Source organism: Balearica regulorum, chromosome 14, assembly GCF_011004875.1.
Source record: "Balearica regulorum gibbericeps isolate bBalReg1 chromosome 14, bBalReg1.pri, whole genome shotgun sequence".
NCBI lineage: Eukaryota > Metazoa > Chordata > Aves > Gruiformes > Gruidae > Balearica > Balearica regulorum.
In genome coordinates, this window is record NC_046197.1 from 17673599 (window position 1) to 17688999 (window position 15401).

A 15401-nucleotide genomic window follows, 5' to 3' on the forward strand; every position below is an offset into this window, starting at 1 on the left:
AAAAGATGGGTTTGAATTCTGTGCAGAAGAACTGCTCTTGGTTTGGTTTTGGGGTATAAGGCCAGTCTTCACCCATCCGGTGCCACAAAAGAGAGACAGCGAGGGTGCAGCGTCCTGCCTGAGAGCCCCGACCCAAAGCCATATCTAACCTGGGCTCTCAGGTTTTATTGCACGGGGAACCAAAACGGTCAGTGGCTCCCGGTGGTACAGACCGCTCAGCCAAAGAGCCGAGAAGACAAACAACTTCCAGCTCCTGGCTGCAAACCAGGGCACTGCATTCCCTCCCTTCCCAGAAACAACACTCGAGGTGGCCTTATGCGTGCTCCAGTGTTCTCTTCTTCTTCAATTTCCTGTAATTTTGTTCAGCCACAATATTATAGGGTTCATAACATTTTCTGTTCAGGCACAGTGAAGATTGTAAACATGTGTCCCTCCCACTGTTAGTGCTGAAGGTTCAGCAGCAGCAACATGGCAATTTCTGGGATGCATTAATGAAGCCGGCTAACAAAAATGGGGTACAAAGGTCTCATTTCATGGGTCGCCTGATCAGATTTTTCTAGCGTGAGGTTGGGTGTGAATCGTGGCACAGAGCCGTGTCCACCTGGCTGAATTTCTTTCCGTGAAACAACAGCCATGGTGGGAGGGCTATCATGGTGGAAGATATCCATCTGGCCAGATTTTTTTTAAGGTCATTTAAACTCTTTTCCCCTTCTCCACCCAAATTATCTTGCTAAACTTCAGGATTGTGCAACAGGCAGGAATAGTTACAAATTGCCCTTAAAATTTGAGTTTAATATTCATGGTTTCATTGTAAACAAAACCAAACAAAACCCCCATAGCTGCCATTGCGAAATAGGTTGGAGCCTTTACATCGCCAGTTAGCCAAGCTGGTGGTACACTTCAAGGGCTGCTGTCAGTTCTTGCTGTTGGCCTGAAGCTGCAAACAAAAGAACTGAGTCCACATAAATTTTCTGATTGGCTGGAAAAATTTGGATACAGCCTCTGTTGAGGTGTATAAATAGAAAGCAAAGTATTTTAGACCATTCACTTTGGAAGCAGAGCTCTCAAGGCACATGAAAATGCGGAGAGTCACAGCAGTCATCCTCGCGATTGTGATCTCCAGTGGTGAGTGAGCTGAATTTTAGTAACCATTGCTCGTTGTAACCTGCCTTCTTTTACTTTCTTTTCTTTTTTTTTTTTTTTTTTTTTTTAATGAAGTATATCTGTAAGGATTTAGGAACTGATTTGTTCTCTGCCATTTTTTTCTCTTGAAAATAACCCCTCTCCCATTGCATAGAAACCTCCATGGAAAAATCCTTTTCAGATATGGTAGAGTTGTGGAAAAATTTTGTTGGAGTAATAATGTTGATTGAATGAGAAAGAATCAGCTGAGGCACATCAATTACCAACAGCATGCATGTTTTCTTGAAAGCCTTTTACCTAAAGATCAGCCCACTGAGCAAAGACTGTTCCCAGAGATGTTTCTGTGTTTAAAGCCGTCACCTTTGATTTCACAAAGAATACACAATTCATTAAAATAAATGAAGACTACCTAGAACAAAGGACTGTTTTGCTTGAGGAAGGCGTTAGAGATTTCCTGCATCCTTTTAGCACCAAACCTTCAGTGCCAGCACATCATTTCCCCTGTTTGCGTATATTCCTGGAGCCCAGCGAGGACGGTCCCTCCCGAGCAGTTCACATGCACGAACAAACTAACTCGTTGCTGCTTGCTAGACCAGTCCCATTCTTGCTAAAGCATCCCATGGGAAACCCTAGTAGCTTTGGTGGGGGGAGCAGGGCTTGGAGAAGGTACCAAGACAGGGGGTTGCCTTTCCCCTCTTCTCCCCTGTAAATGTCTCCCCTCCCTCAGACATCACCGGGGCCGTAGGATCAGCATGGGTTTGACTGTGGGTGGTGGCAGCTGGAGTCTGGAATAAAAAATACGAGGATGTTATACCCTGTTGGGGTACCTTGAAAGTACTGGGGTGCTTTGAAAGAGTAATATAGAAACACAGGGAGACAGAAAATGCAATCAGTAAAAGGTAGATGACAGCTTGTGTTTTTGACTGGATCCCACATTAGGGAATAGGAATGGACTTGGTGGGTCTCTCTCAGCCGTCTTTTTTACAGTTACAGTGCAGTATCCCAAGATCCTGGGTGGCTCAGGTCACCTTCCAGGCAGACATCCCATAGCTCCAGCCCCACGCTACCACATGAATGCAGCACAGCACGTCTGCCCTGGGGCAATGGGAGAGGAGTGGGTCATCCCATGATGTCCCCTCCGGATCTATTTGTTCTGCATTTTTGCTTTGAAGTCGCTGCTTTAAGTACCCTCAAACGTCACTGGACAAAGCCTAAAACAAATAAAATGCTGTTTCATTGCATCCCTAAAATTAACTTGCATTAAAAGATGAGCAATTTTCTAGCTCCTTGAAGCCTGATCCACGGTTACAGCAAAGTCCAAAGGGACCTTGCTATTGATTAAACAACATGGGCTGGGAAATCCCCTTTTCTAACTTGTGGGTTTCATCTCCCATCCTCCTCTTTTCTTCTTTTCTAGCTACTGCAGCACAATGGGCGAAAATCTGCTCAAGTCAACCTGCAAACAAAATCAGAAGCTGCGACAGCCAGGGCTGCGGTGGATACAACAGCTCCAGGTCCTGAGCTGGCATGACGGGAGATGGTTGTGCTTGAAACTTTCTTAAAATAGAAATAAGCACGGAAAAATGGGCAAGGGGAGGGTTTCTAGCTGGCAAAGCACTCCGTTCTGTGCTAACCCACCTTGCTCTTCTTCTTCTTCAGAGGAGGGAGGAAGCACAAGGGAGTGGACGTGGTGTGTGAGGACGGCTCGGTGGTGTACGCACCCTTCACGGGGAACATCGACAGGCAAGTCAGGCCCTACGGAAATGGCAATGCCATCGACAACGGAGTCCAGCTTTCAGGATCAGGTACCAGAGCTGAACGACGTGTGTCTTGCAAAGCCTGATTGCAAAACGCTCCGATTGGTTTATAGCGCTTTAAACTCAGCCAAAAATTGTGAACTCAACCCAAACTGCAGTGTGCTTGCATGTGAATCCAAGTGAAAACTGTAACTTTGAAATCCCGGTTCTGTTAATGCAGGAAAATTGATTGAAATCATGACAGCATTTCACCTCTATTAAAAAAGTCAAAGGATGAAGCTGGTCCCTTTGCACATTTTGGATAATTAAAGGAACAGCCTCTGGCTTGCTCATGCAGTTTTGCCCACTTTATTGCCCTTCCCCACCCTCCTCCATGTTCATTTATTTCTTTTCCTATTCTCTCTTCTTGATGCTATAGGAGCATCACAGCATTTTCTGTAACTTTTGCTGCTGCTGAATCTCTTACCATTTTATTGTCGTTTGTGTTTTGCTACTGAACGTTATCACTTTGCCAGGCTTTTAAACCATTTCATAGTAGCAACAGTTTCCCCCCGTTCTCTCTCCCCTGTTAACAGGATTCTGCATTAAGATGTTTTACATCAAACCTGTCAAGACCAGCGGCCCCATCAAGAAGGGAGAGAAAATCGGTGTCCTGCTGCCCATGCAAACGGTCTACCGAGGAATTACGTCCCATGTCCACATCCAGAACTGTGACTTGACAGATCCTACTCCCAACCTGTAAACGGGCAGCTGCGCATCAGGGGCAAAGCCTCCAGCCCTCTTCCTGTGTATTCATTAAATTGCTTGGGCATAGATAGTCACTCTAGTAAAGTGGAGGTCACTGAGCCTCAAACAGTTGTTCCACCTAAAAAGTATCTGTGAACAAAATGCTGGTGGTTATCTGAACATAAACAGACTCAGAGTAAGGTATAACACGCGCTTTAGAGCTGTTGTCGTATCCTGCGCATCACTGCACTCGGAGATGAAGGCTGAAGCAGTGGGGAACGGACGAGCGGCTGGGAGGTGGTGGATCCTCGAGCAGCACCGCAGTGAGCCGTGCCGCAGCTCACTCATCTTGGACTCCTCGGCTCTCTTTGCAGCCAAACATGAAGATTTCTTCAATAAGCCAGAAATTTCACTTTTGCTTGCATATGGAAAATCACATTATTAAAGGGCTGCTTCACTATGAATTGCTTTGAATTTCTTTGGTGCTGTCACAGAGTTTGGGCTGGGTTCTGCTTTTTTAATGCAGCTGGGGGCGGGGGGGACTGTATAAAGCTGAAACCCAAATCTTTCCTGGGGCCCATGACCAAAAAACATAAAACAACATTAATGAAGTAACTCATTCCTTTTCCCCAGACTCCTGATTCAGGATTGCCTTGGCACACCCAGGTTTCTTTTTGTCCAAGTGAGGCATTTGTTCCATTAGTAAATCAGCTGAAGACTTTCCTGGGACAACAAGCTCTTGTTTAACAGGACGGGGCTTTTCAGGCCAAGGCTACCAAGATGCTACTGGGAGTTTCACGAGCTGAAGTGCCCCACAAGTGCCGCAGGCTCACGGATTTACTAATGCAACTGCAGCCTCGGATAAGCAAAGAAGCTGCTTCAGCGGGAGCTGCGTACGTCCCGACAGCAGATTTGGTTTTTCTAAGAAACTACAGAAAGATGTTTGCTACATCTGTGAAAAGTGCTTAACCTGCTGTGGCCCATTCAGCTCCCCTGGGAACCGCTTTAACTTTGCTATAAATGAAACAGCAGCACGTCCGTGTAAATATACAGCCCAGACCTGCAGGGGCAGATAGCAACCGGACATTGATGGCGAGTCAATATAACTGAGCTCTCCGTGAAAAAAAAAACACAAACCTTTTACTTATACTGAAAGCAGAAACATTTCAGCAAAAGTCCCCAAAGTTTTCCAATTTTGACCAATTTTTTTTGTTTGTTTATTTTTGTCATTAAGCTGGCTGCCTGCAGAAAAGAAACACTTCCACCTGAGTCTCACTTGGTTAAAATCCCAGGTGTTAACCCAGTTATCAGCTTCTCACATTTGAAAAGGGGAGGTCCCAATCAAGCCCCCACTTCTCCATGCAAAGCCTAACGAAAGACTGAGCTGGCCTTGCAGACTGAGCAAGGCACCGAGCCTCCAGCCTTATAGATTCTACTGCAAAACTAATATTTTTACTTGATTTTAGTCCTTTTATGAGGAAGAAAACATGACGTGACACTTTTTTTCCCCAGAAATGACAGGTAAGCTCTTCTCCAGGTCACACTTGTCTCCTCGCCCCCCGCAGCTGTCACGTGCATCAGGAACCTGTTAACAGGGACAGACGATCCCGTCACCTTTTAAAGCACAGCGCGGGGGTATCAGCGGGCCCTGGAAGGAACAGGAATGCCGAAACAGACCCCAGCCTGCCTTCTCCCGGCCCTCGGCACAGCATCCTGCCCTCCTGCAGTCCAGAGAGACCACGCGACAGTGCCCGCTCCCAGGGACTCGTGGTCCGAGCTGCTCCCTGCTCACCAGCTTTGCTCCTCTATACGTCACGTTTTCACCCGTACATTAATGACAACAGCTCAGCACTTTTCTGGTCTGTCCCCACAGACCGGTTTCATGAACCTTTTCAGGGAGCTATTATTTAACCAGAATTTTTCCAGCAGCGCAGGGGGTGCAGTGCTTTGGTGCAGGGATGCGGGATGCTCCGGCAGGTGCCTGAGAGAGGTAGAGGGCAAATGCTAAAAAATCCTGGTTTAGCTGGGGCTGTCACCCAGCAGCAGAGGAAAAAGAATAAATACCACTTTCTACTTTAGGTAACAAGCGGTTGGGGGAAACAGTATAAGTAAATCCAGCTTTATCTTTTCAGTCTAGTAAAAAAAAAAAAAAAATAACTGGCTGTAGAAGTAGGGAAAGCACAATTTGTAGCTGACTCCGGGAAGGAAATAAAGGGCTGGTAAAAGACAGAGCTCTAGGAATATTCAAGGGCAAAGGGAAAGTAATGGGGGCAACTAGGTTTTTCAGGAAAGAGCTGCAAACTCAGGCCATGCAGAACTGCTTTTCTTCTGCACCAGTTCTGCAGGGATCCTTTTCCTTGCTATCACTTTCATTTTATAAGTTTGTACAGTAAGGTCCCAGACAAAGAGATAAGCTGGGATCCCAAACTGTGAAAGTTCTAACTGCCTACGGCTGCAACCCAAATCTGCACTATTCCCTTCTATTTCCCTGAGCATTAAAGGACTTTTAGAGGATTCAGCCAAGCTTTGTCCTCCCCACAGGACAGGACATTGGTAGCAAAAAGATTTGCTTTTGTGTTCCTCCATCCTCCCCATTAAAACTTGCCGAAATCAGGCTTAGGAAGTATATTAAAAAGACAAAATCAATTCCAGATGGAGACTTCAATCAGAACTGTACACCAGCCCAACTTCATCTTCAGCTCATACTTAGCGAAGAAGGAAGGCAACACACTCCGATCTCCTACAGCCTGCGATCTACTCAACATGCCCAGCCAAGCCTTTTGGCTGATCAGCTAGCGCGACCTGCTGATTTTCCAGCGATACTACAGTATAAGCTCTGTACACAAAGCTTAATTAACCGCTGCAACAAAATTCCTCATATCTCAGTCTCATCAAATGACCAGAAGCCTGAATAAATAGCGAGTGCAAGTTGGTTTACGTTGTGCCAGCTTGATTTTCACTGTGAAAGCCTGTGCTGCTAATTGCACGAGTAAATTCTTCTACAGTTAATTTTTAAATCATAATTTGATTTGTAATGATTAGCACAAAGGATATTATTGATTTTCCAGAGAAACAGCTTTTAAGGTTGCTTAATAACATATTGTGTGCAGATCAGCCGGGAGGCGAGTGCTCAGCATTGACCGGTTCCCACACCGAACACATCAAGGACAAAGTCAATTGTTCTGTAAAATATAGCGAGGAAAAGGATTTACTTTTTCAATTGCCTGCTAACAAGTCTGGCAAATCTACAGTTATGGTACTGTAACATTACCAAGAAATAAGATGTGCAGCTCTCATTTATCCAGTTCACTGGGGCTGCAGCCCCACAGGGCTTGCAAAGGAGGAGGACTTTATGGACCAAATCATTAGTTTTTGGATGTTGGTTGAATCCCACTGAGCTGAAATATGTGTAAAGGAAATGATAGAGAAACCAGCCGTCCCTTGTGGGCAACACACGGAGGATGGCAGCACGGCTGGAAGGAAACTGCATGCCTTGGATGGGGGTTGAATTTGCCCTGGCTCAGGGTTTGGCCCTGGCTTTCGCTGATGTTTCTGCTCAAAGACCATGACCCAGGTGTGTCTCACCATTTTCTGGCTTTTTTCCTCCAAAAACTTTATCCCATCATTTTACCATTTTCTCATTAAGAGATAATGTTAAAGTAATTAATATATTAAGAGTGACAGACTAACATTTGCAAGGTTTATGGACACACGCGTGACAGGTACCATCTATCCAAAAGCCCTGGTAACTGGCAGCGGACCCTCCTGAAACACCACATAATTTACACAGCAGAGTCACAGTATCTTTGGAAAGGCTGAATAGCAAAATTGCGATTTCTCCCGGACAGCATCAGGCTTAACTCTCACTGCCTGTTGATACCAGCCCAAACACTCGCGTTTGCCCGCTGCACTCTCACTCAGTCCATGAGAAGACCTTGAAGGGACTAACACAGCCAGGGAAGTTACTACAGGCATAAAAGGGGCAAAACAGGGAATTCACCCAATTCATGCAAGAGAAAGAAGTCAGCATTTCCCCAGCCAGCGCATCGCTCCCGGTGCGCTTCTCGCAGCGCTGCGCGCTGGTTCCTCTCCATCCCCGTGTCCGCAGGGAAGGAAACGGTGCAACTGCAGCTCCCAGGGGCTGTGCAACGCTGGTCGGTTGTTCCATATCCTTCTGTTGGGGTGTGCTAAGCAGCCAGTTCGTGTGTTTCACAACCGCACCTACCAACTGTCATACTAACATCTCCGTTGCCCAACACAGGAATCCCAGCAACTTTGGTTCAGAGGTTCGTCAAGCCCAAGTGCCCAAGGCGAGAGGTCTGCACCTTCCAGCTCACCCAGGAAAGATGGGGAACACACTCAGAAGTCTCAACTGCAATATCATACCCTTGAAAACTGTTTTATTAAGAATACTTTACCAGAAGCGCATTAGATATATTACTGTAGCAAATGACATTTTGACATGTTTTAGAAAGAACAGAGCAAGATACAAAGCTGTTAAGGTCTCTGACGGAGAAACACAAAAAATTTACGCAGCTACGAGCAATTTGGAGTCAGCTCTGAAGCACAAATGAGATGGAAAAAAAAATCACTAAGAAAAGGTAGCTTAGAGCCACTTTACAAAATACCAGACTGCAAAACAGGATTCAGAGAAAAGCTTCTTTGGTGTTTGTGCACCTATTTGTACTTCTCTCTTCATGCCTACCAGCTCGACCAGCTTTACGCCCAGCCTTTCCTTCGCAAGACTTTGTAGAGTGGATTGAGGTGCTCCAATTCCTCCTTTGGTAAAATTATGAGCGTATGAGTTCACAAAAGTTTATAAAAATAGTTAGCTTTTCAAGGCAGGTCTGCCCCAGGTAAAATTTATTTAATGAGATATTTAAAACACTACTAGTGCAAAGAGGCAGTCAGGAGTAAACTGGGAATAAACTCTGGTGCAGAGAGATCAGTATTGCAGAAACCCCGCTGGAGACCCCCGCAACTGGAAATTTCCAGGCATCACCCAAATAAAGTCTTTATTTGTAAATGGTTTTGTTTCCAGTAGGAAAAAAGCTTACTGCAGCTAGTATCAAGCTAGCCAAGCTCGGAGATACTTTACTACCTCTATGCTATGAAGTCTTCATTGCAAGGTGCCACACACACCACCTCACTTGCTGATTCTCTCTGCTAAGGAGAGCTGAGGGGGGTTACAGAAAGCCTCTGCCAAATGAAAGCGAGGAAGCTTGGAAAGCTGCACAGAATATTGCACGAGCTCTCCCAGCTTGCAGCAACGAAGGCTGTTTCAGGCAAGGGTCACACAAACCCACATACCTTGTCTCTCAGTTCAGGAGTAAGCAGCATCCCCAAATCCTGAATACCCACTGAGAGCTCTTACCAGTGCCTTCTATCATTTACAAGCCTGGGCTCCATTATATTGAGCAAATTACAACCAAAAGCTTCATCAAAACTAGACCAAGGGGACATAATATTTATATAAATATTCGTTTGGTGGCTACGAGTATGAAAACAGCAGTTCTTTCTGGCAGGATGGAGGAAGAAAGCAGCAGGGGTAAAATCAGCAAAGCCACTTGTAAAAACCCCAGGGACTGTTAAAAGATTGTTTGGGGGTTAAATATTGGCTGTAAAAAAAGCTTGGAACCACAAGCAAAAAATTTGTCTCCAGCTGCTGGTTCTGCAGATATTTGCTCTTTGCAAACGAGAAGTGTGGCAGAGACACATCTGTTTCTCCTCTGAGTAAAACCTGCAGGACTTCCAGAGGTTTCTGTAACTTGGAATATCAGAGAGTTTATGTGAAAGCTCCATGATTCATTTTAATTTCATATTAACCAAGAAATGCCCATAAAGAAAATCTAGTATTTTTTCTGTAAGTAGTGCAGAAAAACTAAATGGAAGGAACAATTAAAAGAGACACTAACCAGCCTGCTTAATAGTACAAGAACTGAAATTAAGCAAATACTAAATGAAAGATTATAAAACCTAGATTATTTTTTTAATTCCATGTCAGTTATGCCATACAACTGTTTGTTTCAGAACTTGAAGATGGTTTAGCAAGAATTTTGTTGTTAAAAACTAGGGTTTTGGTGACAAGACTTCATGGATTTAAATGCAGACTTAGTGATAATTTCAGCTGAACAGGAAAAAAACACACTTCCACGCAAAAGCATCCACATTTCTTAGCCTAAGTGAACACTCATGTTACAGCAAACATGTGTTCTCTGTCACTCTGTTGGACATCTCTAGTGGGCACATACACCTGGGGAGGAGCGAAGCACTGGAACAAGCAGTGAAGGATAAACTGGTTACATACAGAGAGAGTTTTGCCCATCTTTTCCCTCCAATTCAATCTTCTGGACCGTATGCTTGTTTCCCATTGGTTTTGGGAACCATTAAGTGTTGCCTTGCTTCGTGAGGAAGAAGAAAAGATGTGAAGAAACATTCAACCAGAACTTCCTGAAATGTGGGATTTTTCATTTCCATCTGTTACTGTGTGCTAAGAGACCAATTATTTTATCCGTCTTTCCCAACCAGCTCTAACAACTGTTAGAGTTTGTAGACATCCTCAGTGCCTAATATGGCAACACCGTCCGCCTGGAGCTGTAATACTTTGCTCAAGATTGATTGGCCAAGACAAAAGACTGGGGCTTTCAAAAACACATAAATACCCCAGGCAGCTACTGCTCAACGTCTTTGATTCGATCAAAGAACACCGGTGAAACAGCCACAAGATGTCAGCTCTCAGTCTGGTCGCTCTGGTCAGCTTGGTGTCCGCTGGTGAGTTCAGAGTGCTGTACTGCAGTTGGTCTTGACTGGTTTTAGGCAGACACTAATGATTTATTGAAATTTACTCCAACATAAATAATGCTGTTTTTTCAATCTAGTTTTATGAAGAATTATGGTAATGTGTGCAATTCTGACTATCATAAAATAAGGAATTGGGTGTGCATTTAGAGTCATATATTGAAACATTTATTTTCACTTTTTTCATGAAACTTCTAGTTTGACTTATTTCACAAACTAATATTTAAAATAGTCATCGCTTTGCTTTTAGCATATCTTAAAATAAGACCTCTATGACAAGGGATCAAATCTATACAAACAGGTTGTATAATGTTCTTTTACCTACAGTTTCTGAAATTATAAACACCCATGAGCCATTCTCCACAGTATTTGAGGAATGAACCTTTCTTCTGTGGCAGAGGAGTCGCGTCTCCACTTTAAACACCCTATTTCGCACCTTAACTCTTTCTGTTGTACTGTACCGAGAACCCAGTTGAATTTTCCCCATTTCCCTCTTTTGCACGTAAAGTTTTTGCCAAGCAGTGGGACGTGCACCCGCCCCAGCAACAGCACAGGCACTGGGCACCGATCTGCAGCGGGAATCCCACCAACAGAATCCGGGGCTGCGATAGATATGGCTGCGGCCACTTCGGCGCCGACAGGTAACACAGCGAGGCATCGGGAGTGCGGAGCAGTGGGGTTTGCTGTTGCTTTCCTAAATAAAATGGTCACACAGGAGAAAGAGCAGAGTTTAACCAGAGTTGACACTTAGAATGAGAGAAGACTCTCGTCTGCAGGACCTCTTACTCATTTTTGGGATGTTAATTGGCAATCTCAACGAAGTGTAGTAATACCACAGCTACTAACTAGTGCATGGGTGAAGAAGCGAGACCATGAGATGAACTAGCAGCCACAGTAGTAAAGGAAATGGAAAGTATTTCAAGGATTTGGGTCATTTATTCTTGTTGCTTATAGACCAGGTATTTAACTAACATTCAGCAACAGCTTACAGGAAGCTAAGTACATTAATCTACATAAGCTAAAGGTCTGCCAGCATCGTTGTCTTTAAGTAGGCACCTCATAACAGAACAGGTTATATTTCCATGAAAAACGCTTTCATATGTAGAATGACTCCTGCTTGTCTGTTTTCCTGTCACCTCCTCTCCCCAGGTGCTGTAAGTGTCCACCCTCATCATGCAACTTCTGAATTTCTAAATGAGAAAGTGCCAAACATAAGATTCTACTTTACACTGGCACAGATGTATTTTGGGGTAGAACAGCGGTACTTTTCTGTAACAGGGGTACTTTTCTGTAACAGCTTGAAATATCCCATGAACTTGGGAAAATTAAAAATTTGCTTAAAATGTGAAGTCTCATTCCCTTTAAAGAAGGTCAGAGTAATACAAGCATTTTGCAGTAATGAAAGATGGATCAAAGTCGCTATTTCTTTCCAATTTCATTTTGTTAGACAAGTTTCAGATATACTGTGTTAACTGATCTATCTATACATCACGTTAAGCCTGGCAGACTTCTCTAAATACATATTTGTGTTTTCAGACACAGTGGTAAAGGAAAGCACACGGGCGTGGATGTCATCTGTGCTGATGGAGCAACAGTGTACGCTCCTTTTAGCGGCCAGCTCTCCGGACCCATTCGATTCTTTCATAACGGCAATGCCATTGACGATGGAGTCCAAATCACGGGATCAGGCAAGTAATTAACAGCAGATATGTTGTGAGGCAGGCACAAGTAATCATTTTATTCACTTGAGTAAGGTTTCTGTGGCTCTTCAATTCAAGCAAAGTGTTGATTAATCTTACAACTTCTCTAGTTCCTACAGTGAGGCACAACTACACTGCTGCTCCAAAATATCAGAAGTCAGCTCCAGCAGGATGCAGTTCTTTTCCTATGCTTGTCTTGGAGAGGAGGGAAGAAAGGAGTTGAACAACAGGTAGCAGGAAAACAACAACCGCAAATCAAAAAAAGGAAGCAGTAAAAATAAAGTAACAGAAATATGCCCTCAGTTTTGCTGAGGATGTTTTCCTGTCCCTATTTTCCAACTTCCTCTTTTCCATAGCAAATCAAGTAATTTTGATTTCGGGATTGTTGGTCCCTTGACTACATTTCTGTTTCATCATTAGTCTCCACTAAGAGCCTAGCCCGGAAGGTTTCTTACTCACCCTGAGAACAGATGCAGTTGATGTTTCCTGACCTCGCTTCCTCTCCCGTCTCTTCCAGGTTACTGTGTGAAGCTCGTCTGTATTCACCCCATCCGATACCACGGCCAAATCCATAGAGGGCAACCCCTCGGGAGAATGCTGCCAATGCAAAGAGTATTTCCTGGCATTGTCTCTCACATCCACGTTGAGAACTGCGACCACTCTGATCCTACTCAGCTTCTTACACCTGGTAAAGAAAAAAAACCCCAGAATAGTAGTATAATGAATGAAAATTAAGTTATTAATTTCAAATAAGGACAACAATATCAAATAGCAATAGTCCCCTCTGTCTTAGGTTCTCCCCGACAGCAACATCTGAAAGAAAATATGCATTATAAATACGGCATAACAGGACTGTGGGCAACGTTACAGGAAGGACGATATATCAGCTTATCAAGTGGCATTTCTTGCCCCCATGACACAGCAGTGTCAAGTCTCAGTAGTACACTGAGTCAGACATTTCTTCTGTTTCTACCCTTTCAGCTACTAGCAATGTTTTCAGTAATGCATCTTAGTAGACTTTGGGATGATTCTTTGCAAATAAGAGGACTTGAGGAGTCCAGTCTCAGCCTGAGCATAGAATAAGAAACAAAACCAAGTCTTTTCCTATCCCTCAGATTACACTCTAGGAACTGTGATGCTAGAATTTGAATTTTAAATTTTTGTCTCTAAAGCATGTTCCTTATACAAGATAACCCTAATCTAGAAACATTACAATCCAGTCTTAGTTGTACATTCTATTTCCATTTCCTAAAGGACAAGTTTTGTGAAGGAGGTATCCACTACAGGTGTGGGATGTAACTCCAGTATGTTCCTACCTAACTAAAATTAACACATAATACTTACAAACATGCAACACTTAGAACTCAAAAGTTAACTTCGATGCGCTGTGTTTCTGTATTTCAAAGATGTTCCACCATTCCCACAACAAGATGGACACTGGTCAACAATATGCTCTGGGAATCCTACAAACGAGATAAGAGGCTGTGATAGATACGGCTGTGGATACTACGGAGCTCCAAGGTACTGTAAGCAGAACACGTGGGGCTTTGTTGCTGCCCCACTGACATAGAGCCAAACTCTGTTTAAGCCATTTAAGAATTACAGCTTTGGAGATTTAGGTTGGACACGAGGCAACATTTCCACTGCAGGGGTAATGCAGCACCAGCACAGGTTGCCCACATTGTCCATAAACCCTCTGTGCTCGGCGGTTTTTTAATCCTCCACAGGTACCTGCCAACCAACATTTCCATGACTCTACAGCTCTATTTAAAGGCTTGGAAGAAAGGCTTTTTTTTTTCCTTCCAATTTGCAAAACTGCAACTTTAACAGATCATCAACCCTTCACAGCATTACATCATCTACACAAAAAAACATTTATCAGCCAGTCAACTATGTCAGCACTGTCTCAGTACAAACAACCCACTTCCAGATCTTGCAGCGTGTTAACTCATCTATCTTTGTGTTGGGCCTGACAAGAGACTTCTCTAATTAAGTATTTGTTTTCAGAAAAAATGGTAAAGGAAAGCACTCTGGTGTGGATGTCATCTGTGCTGATGGAGCAACCGTCTATGCTCCCTTTTCTGGCGAGCTCTCTGGACCCATTAAATTCTTCCACAACGGAAATGCCATTGATGATGGGATCAAAATCAGTGGATCAGGTAAACAGCTATTTTTCATTTCCTATTTCTTTGTCTTGAGATCACATAGGATGTATTACCTTGCAGCTAGCCAAGTAGTTAAGCAATGTACACTTTGAAACACTGCCTCTTCTATTCATCTGCATGCTAAACTTTTTGCTCCTATGGTAGAATGCAAATAATTGACTTCTGTAGAATGTCTTCAAGCTCTTCTCTTCAGTAAAGTAGGCATTCCCACCTTCTCCCTGCCTCCCATCTTCCCTCCTCCACCAAGCCAACAACTCCAACCACTATCTCTACTTTTTATGACCACAGTGCCTTTGCTATTTTGGTATTTCCACTATTGCTATCTCAGCAGAAAGGACAAGACAGAAAATGTTAATATTTCTGAAATATAGCACAGAAGAACAAATGCTTCATCAGTCACTTGATGTTTTCCCTCTTATTTTCACCAGGCTTCTGTGTAAAACTACTCTGCATCCATCCCATCAGATATACCGGTAGAGTTTCTAAGGGACAAATCCTTGGGAGAATGCTGCCAATGCAAAGAGTGTTTCCTGGGATCACATCTCATATTCATGTTGAGAATTGCGATCACTCAGATCCTACTGGCAATCTTGAAAGGGGGAAAGGGCAAAGAGTGTGAAGTGGAAATGTAGTAAATCCCAAATAAATTCATCTCAGCATCCAAAAGTTGTTGGTTTTTTTTTTTCTTCTCATGCACAACAACAGTTTATATTACACTGCCTCAATACTTTGAGCTTTATGTAATATTGCAAGGTGCTGACATTAATATAGATCCTAGGTACCGATCAGGTACTGGTTTTTAAGTACCTGTAATTATTGCAAACACTGTATCTCAGGCTAATTAAAAAAAAAAAAACACTTTACTATACTCTGGCAAACAAGATTACTTTAGATTTCAAAGGAACCTGAACTGAGAAAAATTAGAGGGAAATGTATTGAAACACACCACAAAGCATAAAAGATGCTGTTTGGAGTTGTCGTACCAGAACCGGTGGCTCTATTGAACAGCAAAAGGGACTCCACACAAGGAAAAAAAAATACAAGTTTTTGTTGGAATTTACAAGAGAATTGGGCAATTAGTAACGTCTAATTGTAAGCTTTCTCAGAGAGTC

The 15401-nt window shown here is 43.5% G+C and overlaps 2 protein-coding genes across 2 annotated transcripts; both read left to right on the top strand.

Moving 5' to 3' along the window:
* The first annotated feature begins 967 nt into the window (after window positions 1-967).
* LECT2 (leukocyte cell derived chemotaxin 2) lies at window positions 968-4086 on the top strand. The gene is made up of 4 exons (XM_010309615.2): window positions 968-1125; window positions 2561-2657; window positions 2803-2948; window positions 3476-4086. Exons 1-4 carry the CDS (start codon window positions 1074-1076, stop codon window positions 3640-3642), a joined length of 462 nt encoding a protein of 153 aa, XP_010307917.2. The 5' UTR covers window positions 968-1073; the 3' UTR covers window positions 3643-4086.
* Window positions 4087-10271: 6185 nt separating this feature from the next.
* Window positions 10272-14955, top strand: LOC104641066 (myeloid protein 1-like). Its single transcript, XM_010309614.2, has 7 exons — window positions 10272-10397; window positions 10933-11065; window positions 11961-12112; window positions 12642-12812; window positions 13531-13645; window positions 14132-14283; window positions 14718-14955. Exons 1-7 carry the CDS (start codon window positions 10352-10354, stop codon window positions 14906-14908), a joined length of 960 nt encoding a protein of 319 aa, XP_010307916.2. The 5' UTR covers window positions 10272-10351; the 3' UTR covers window positions 14909-14955.
* Window positions 14956-15401: the final 446 nt, after the last annotated feature.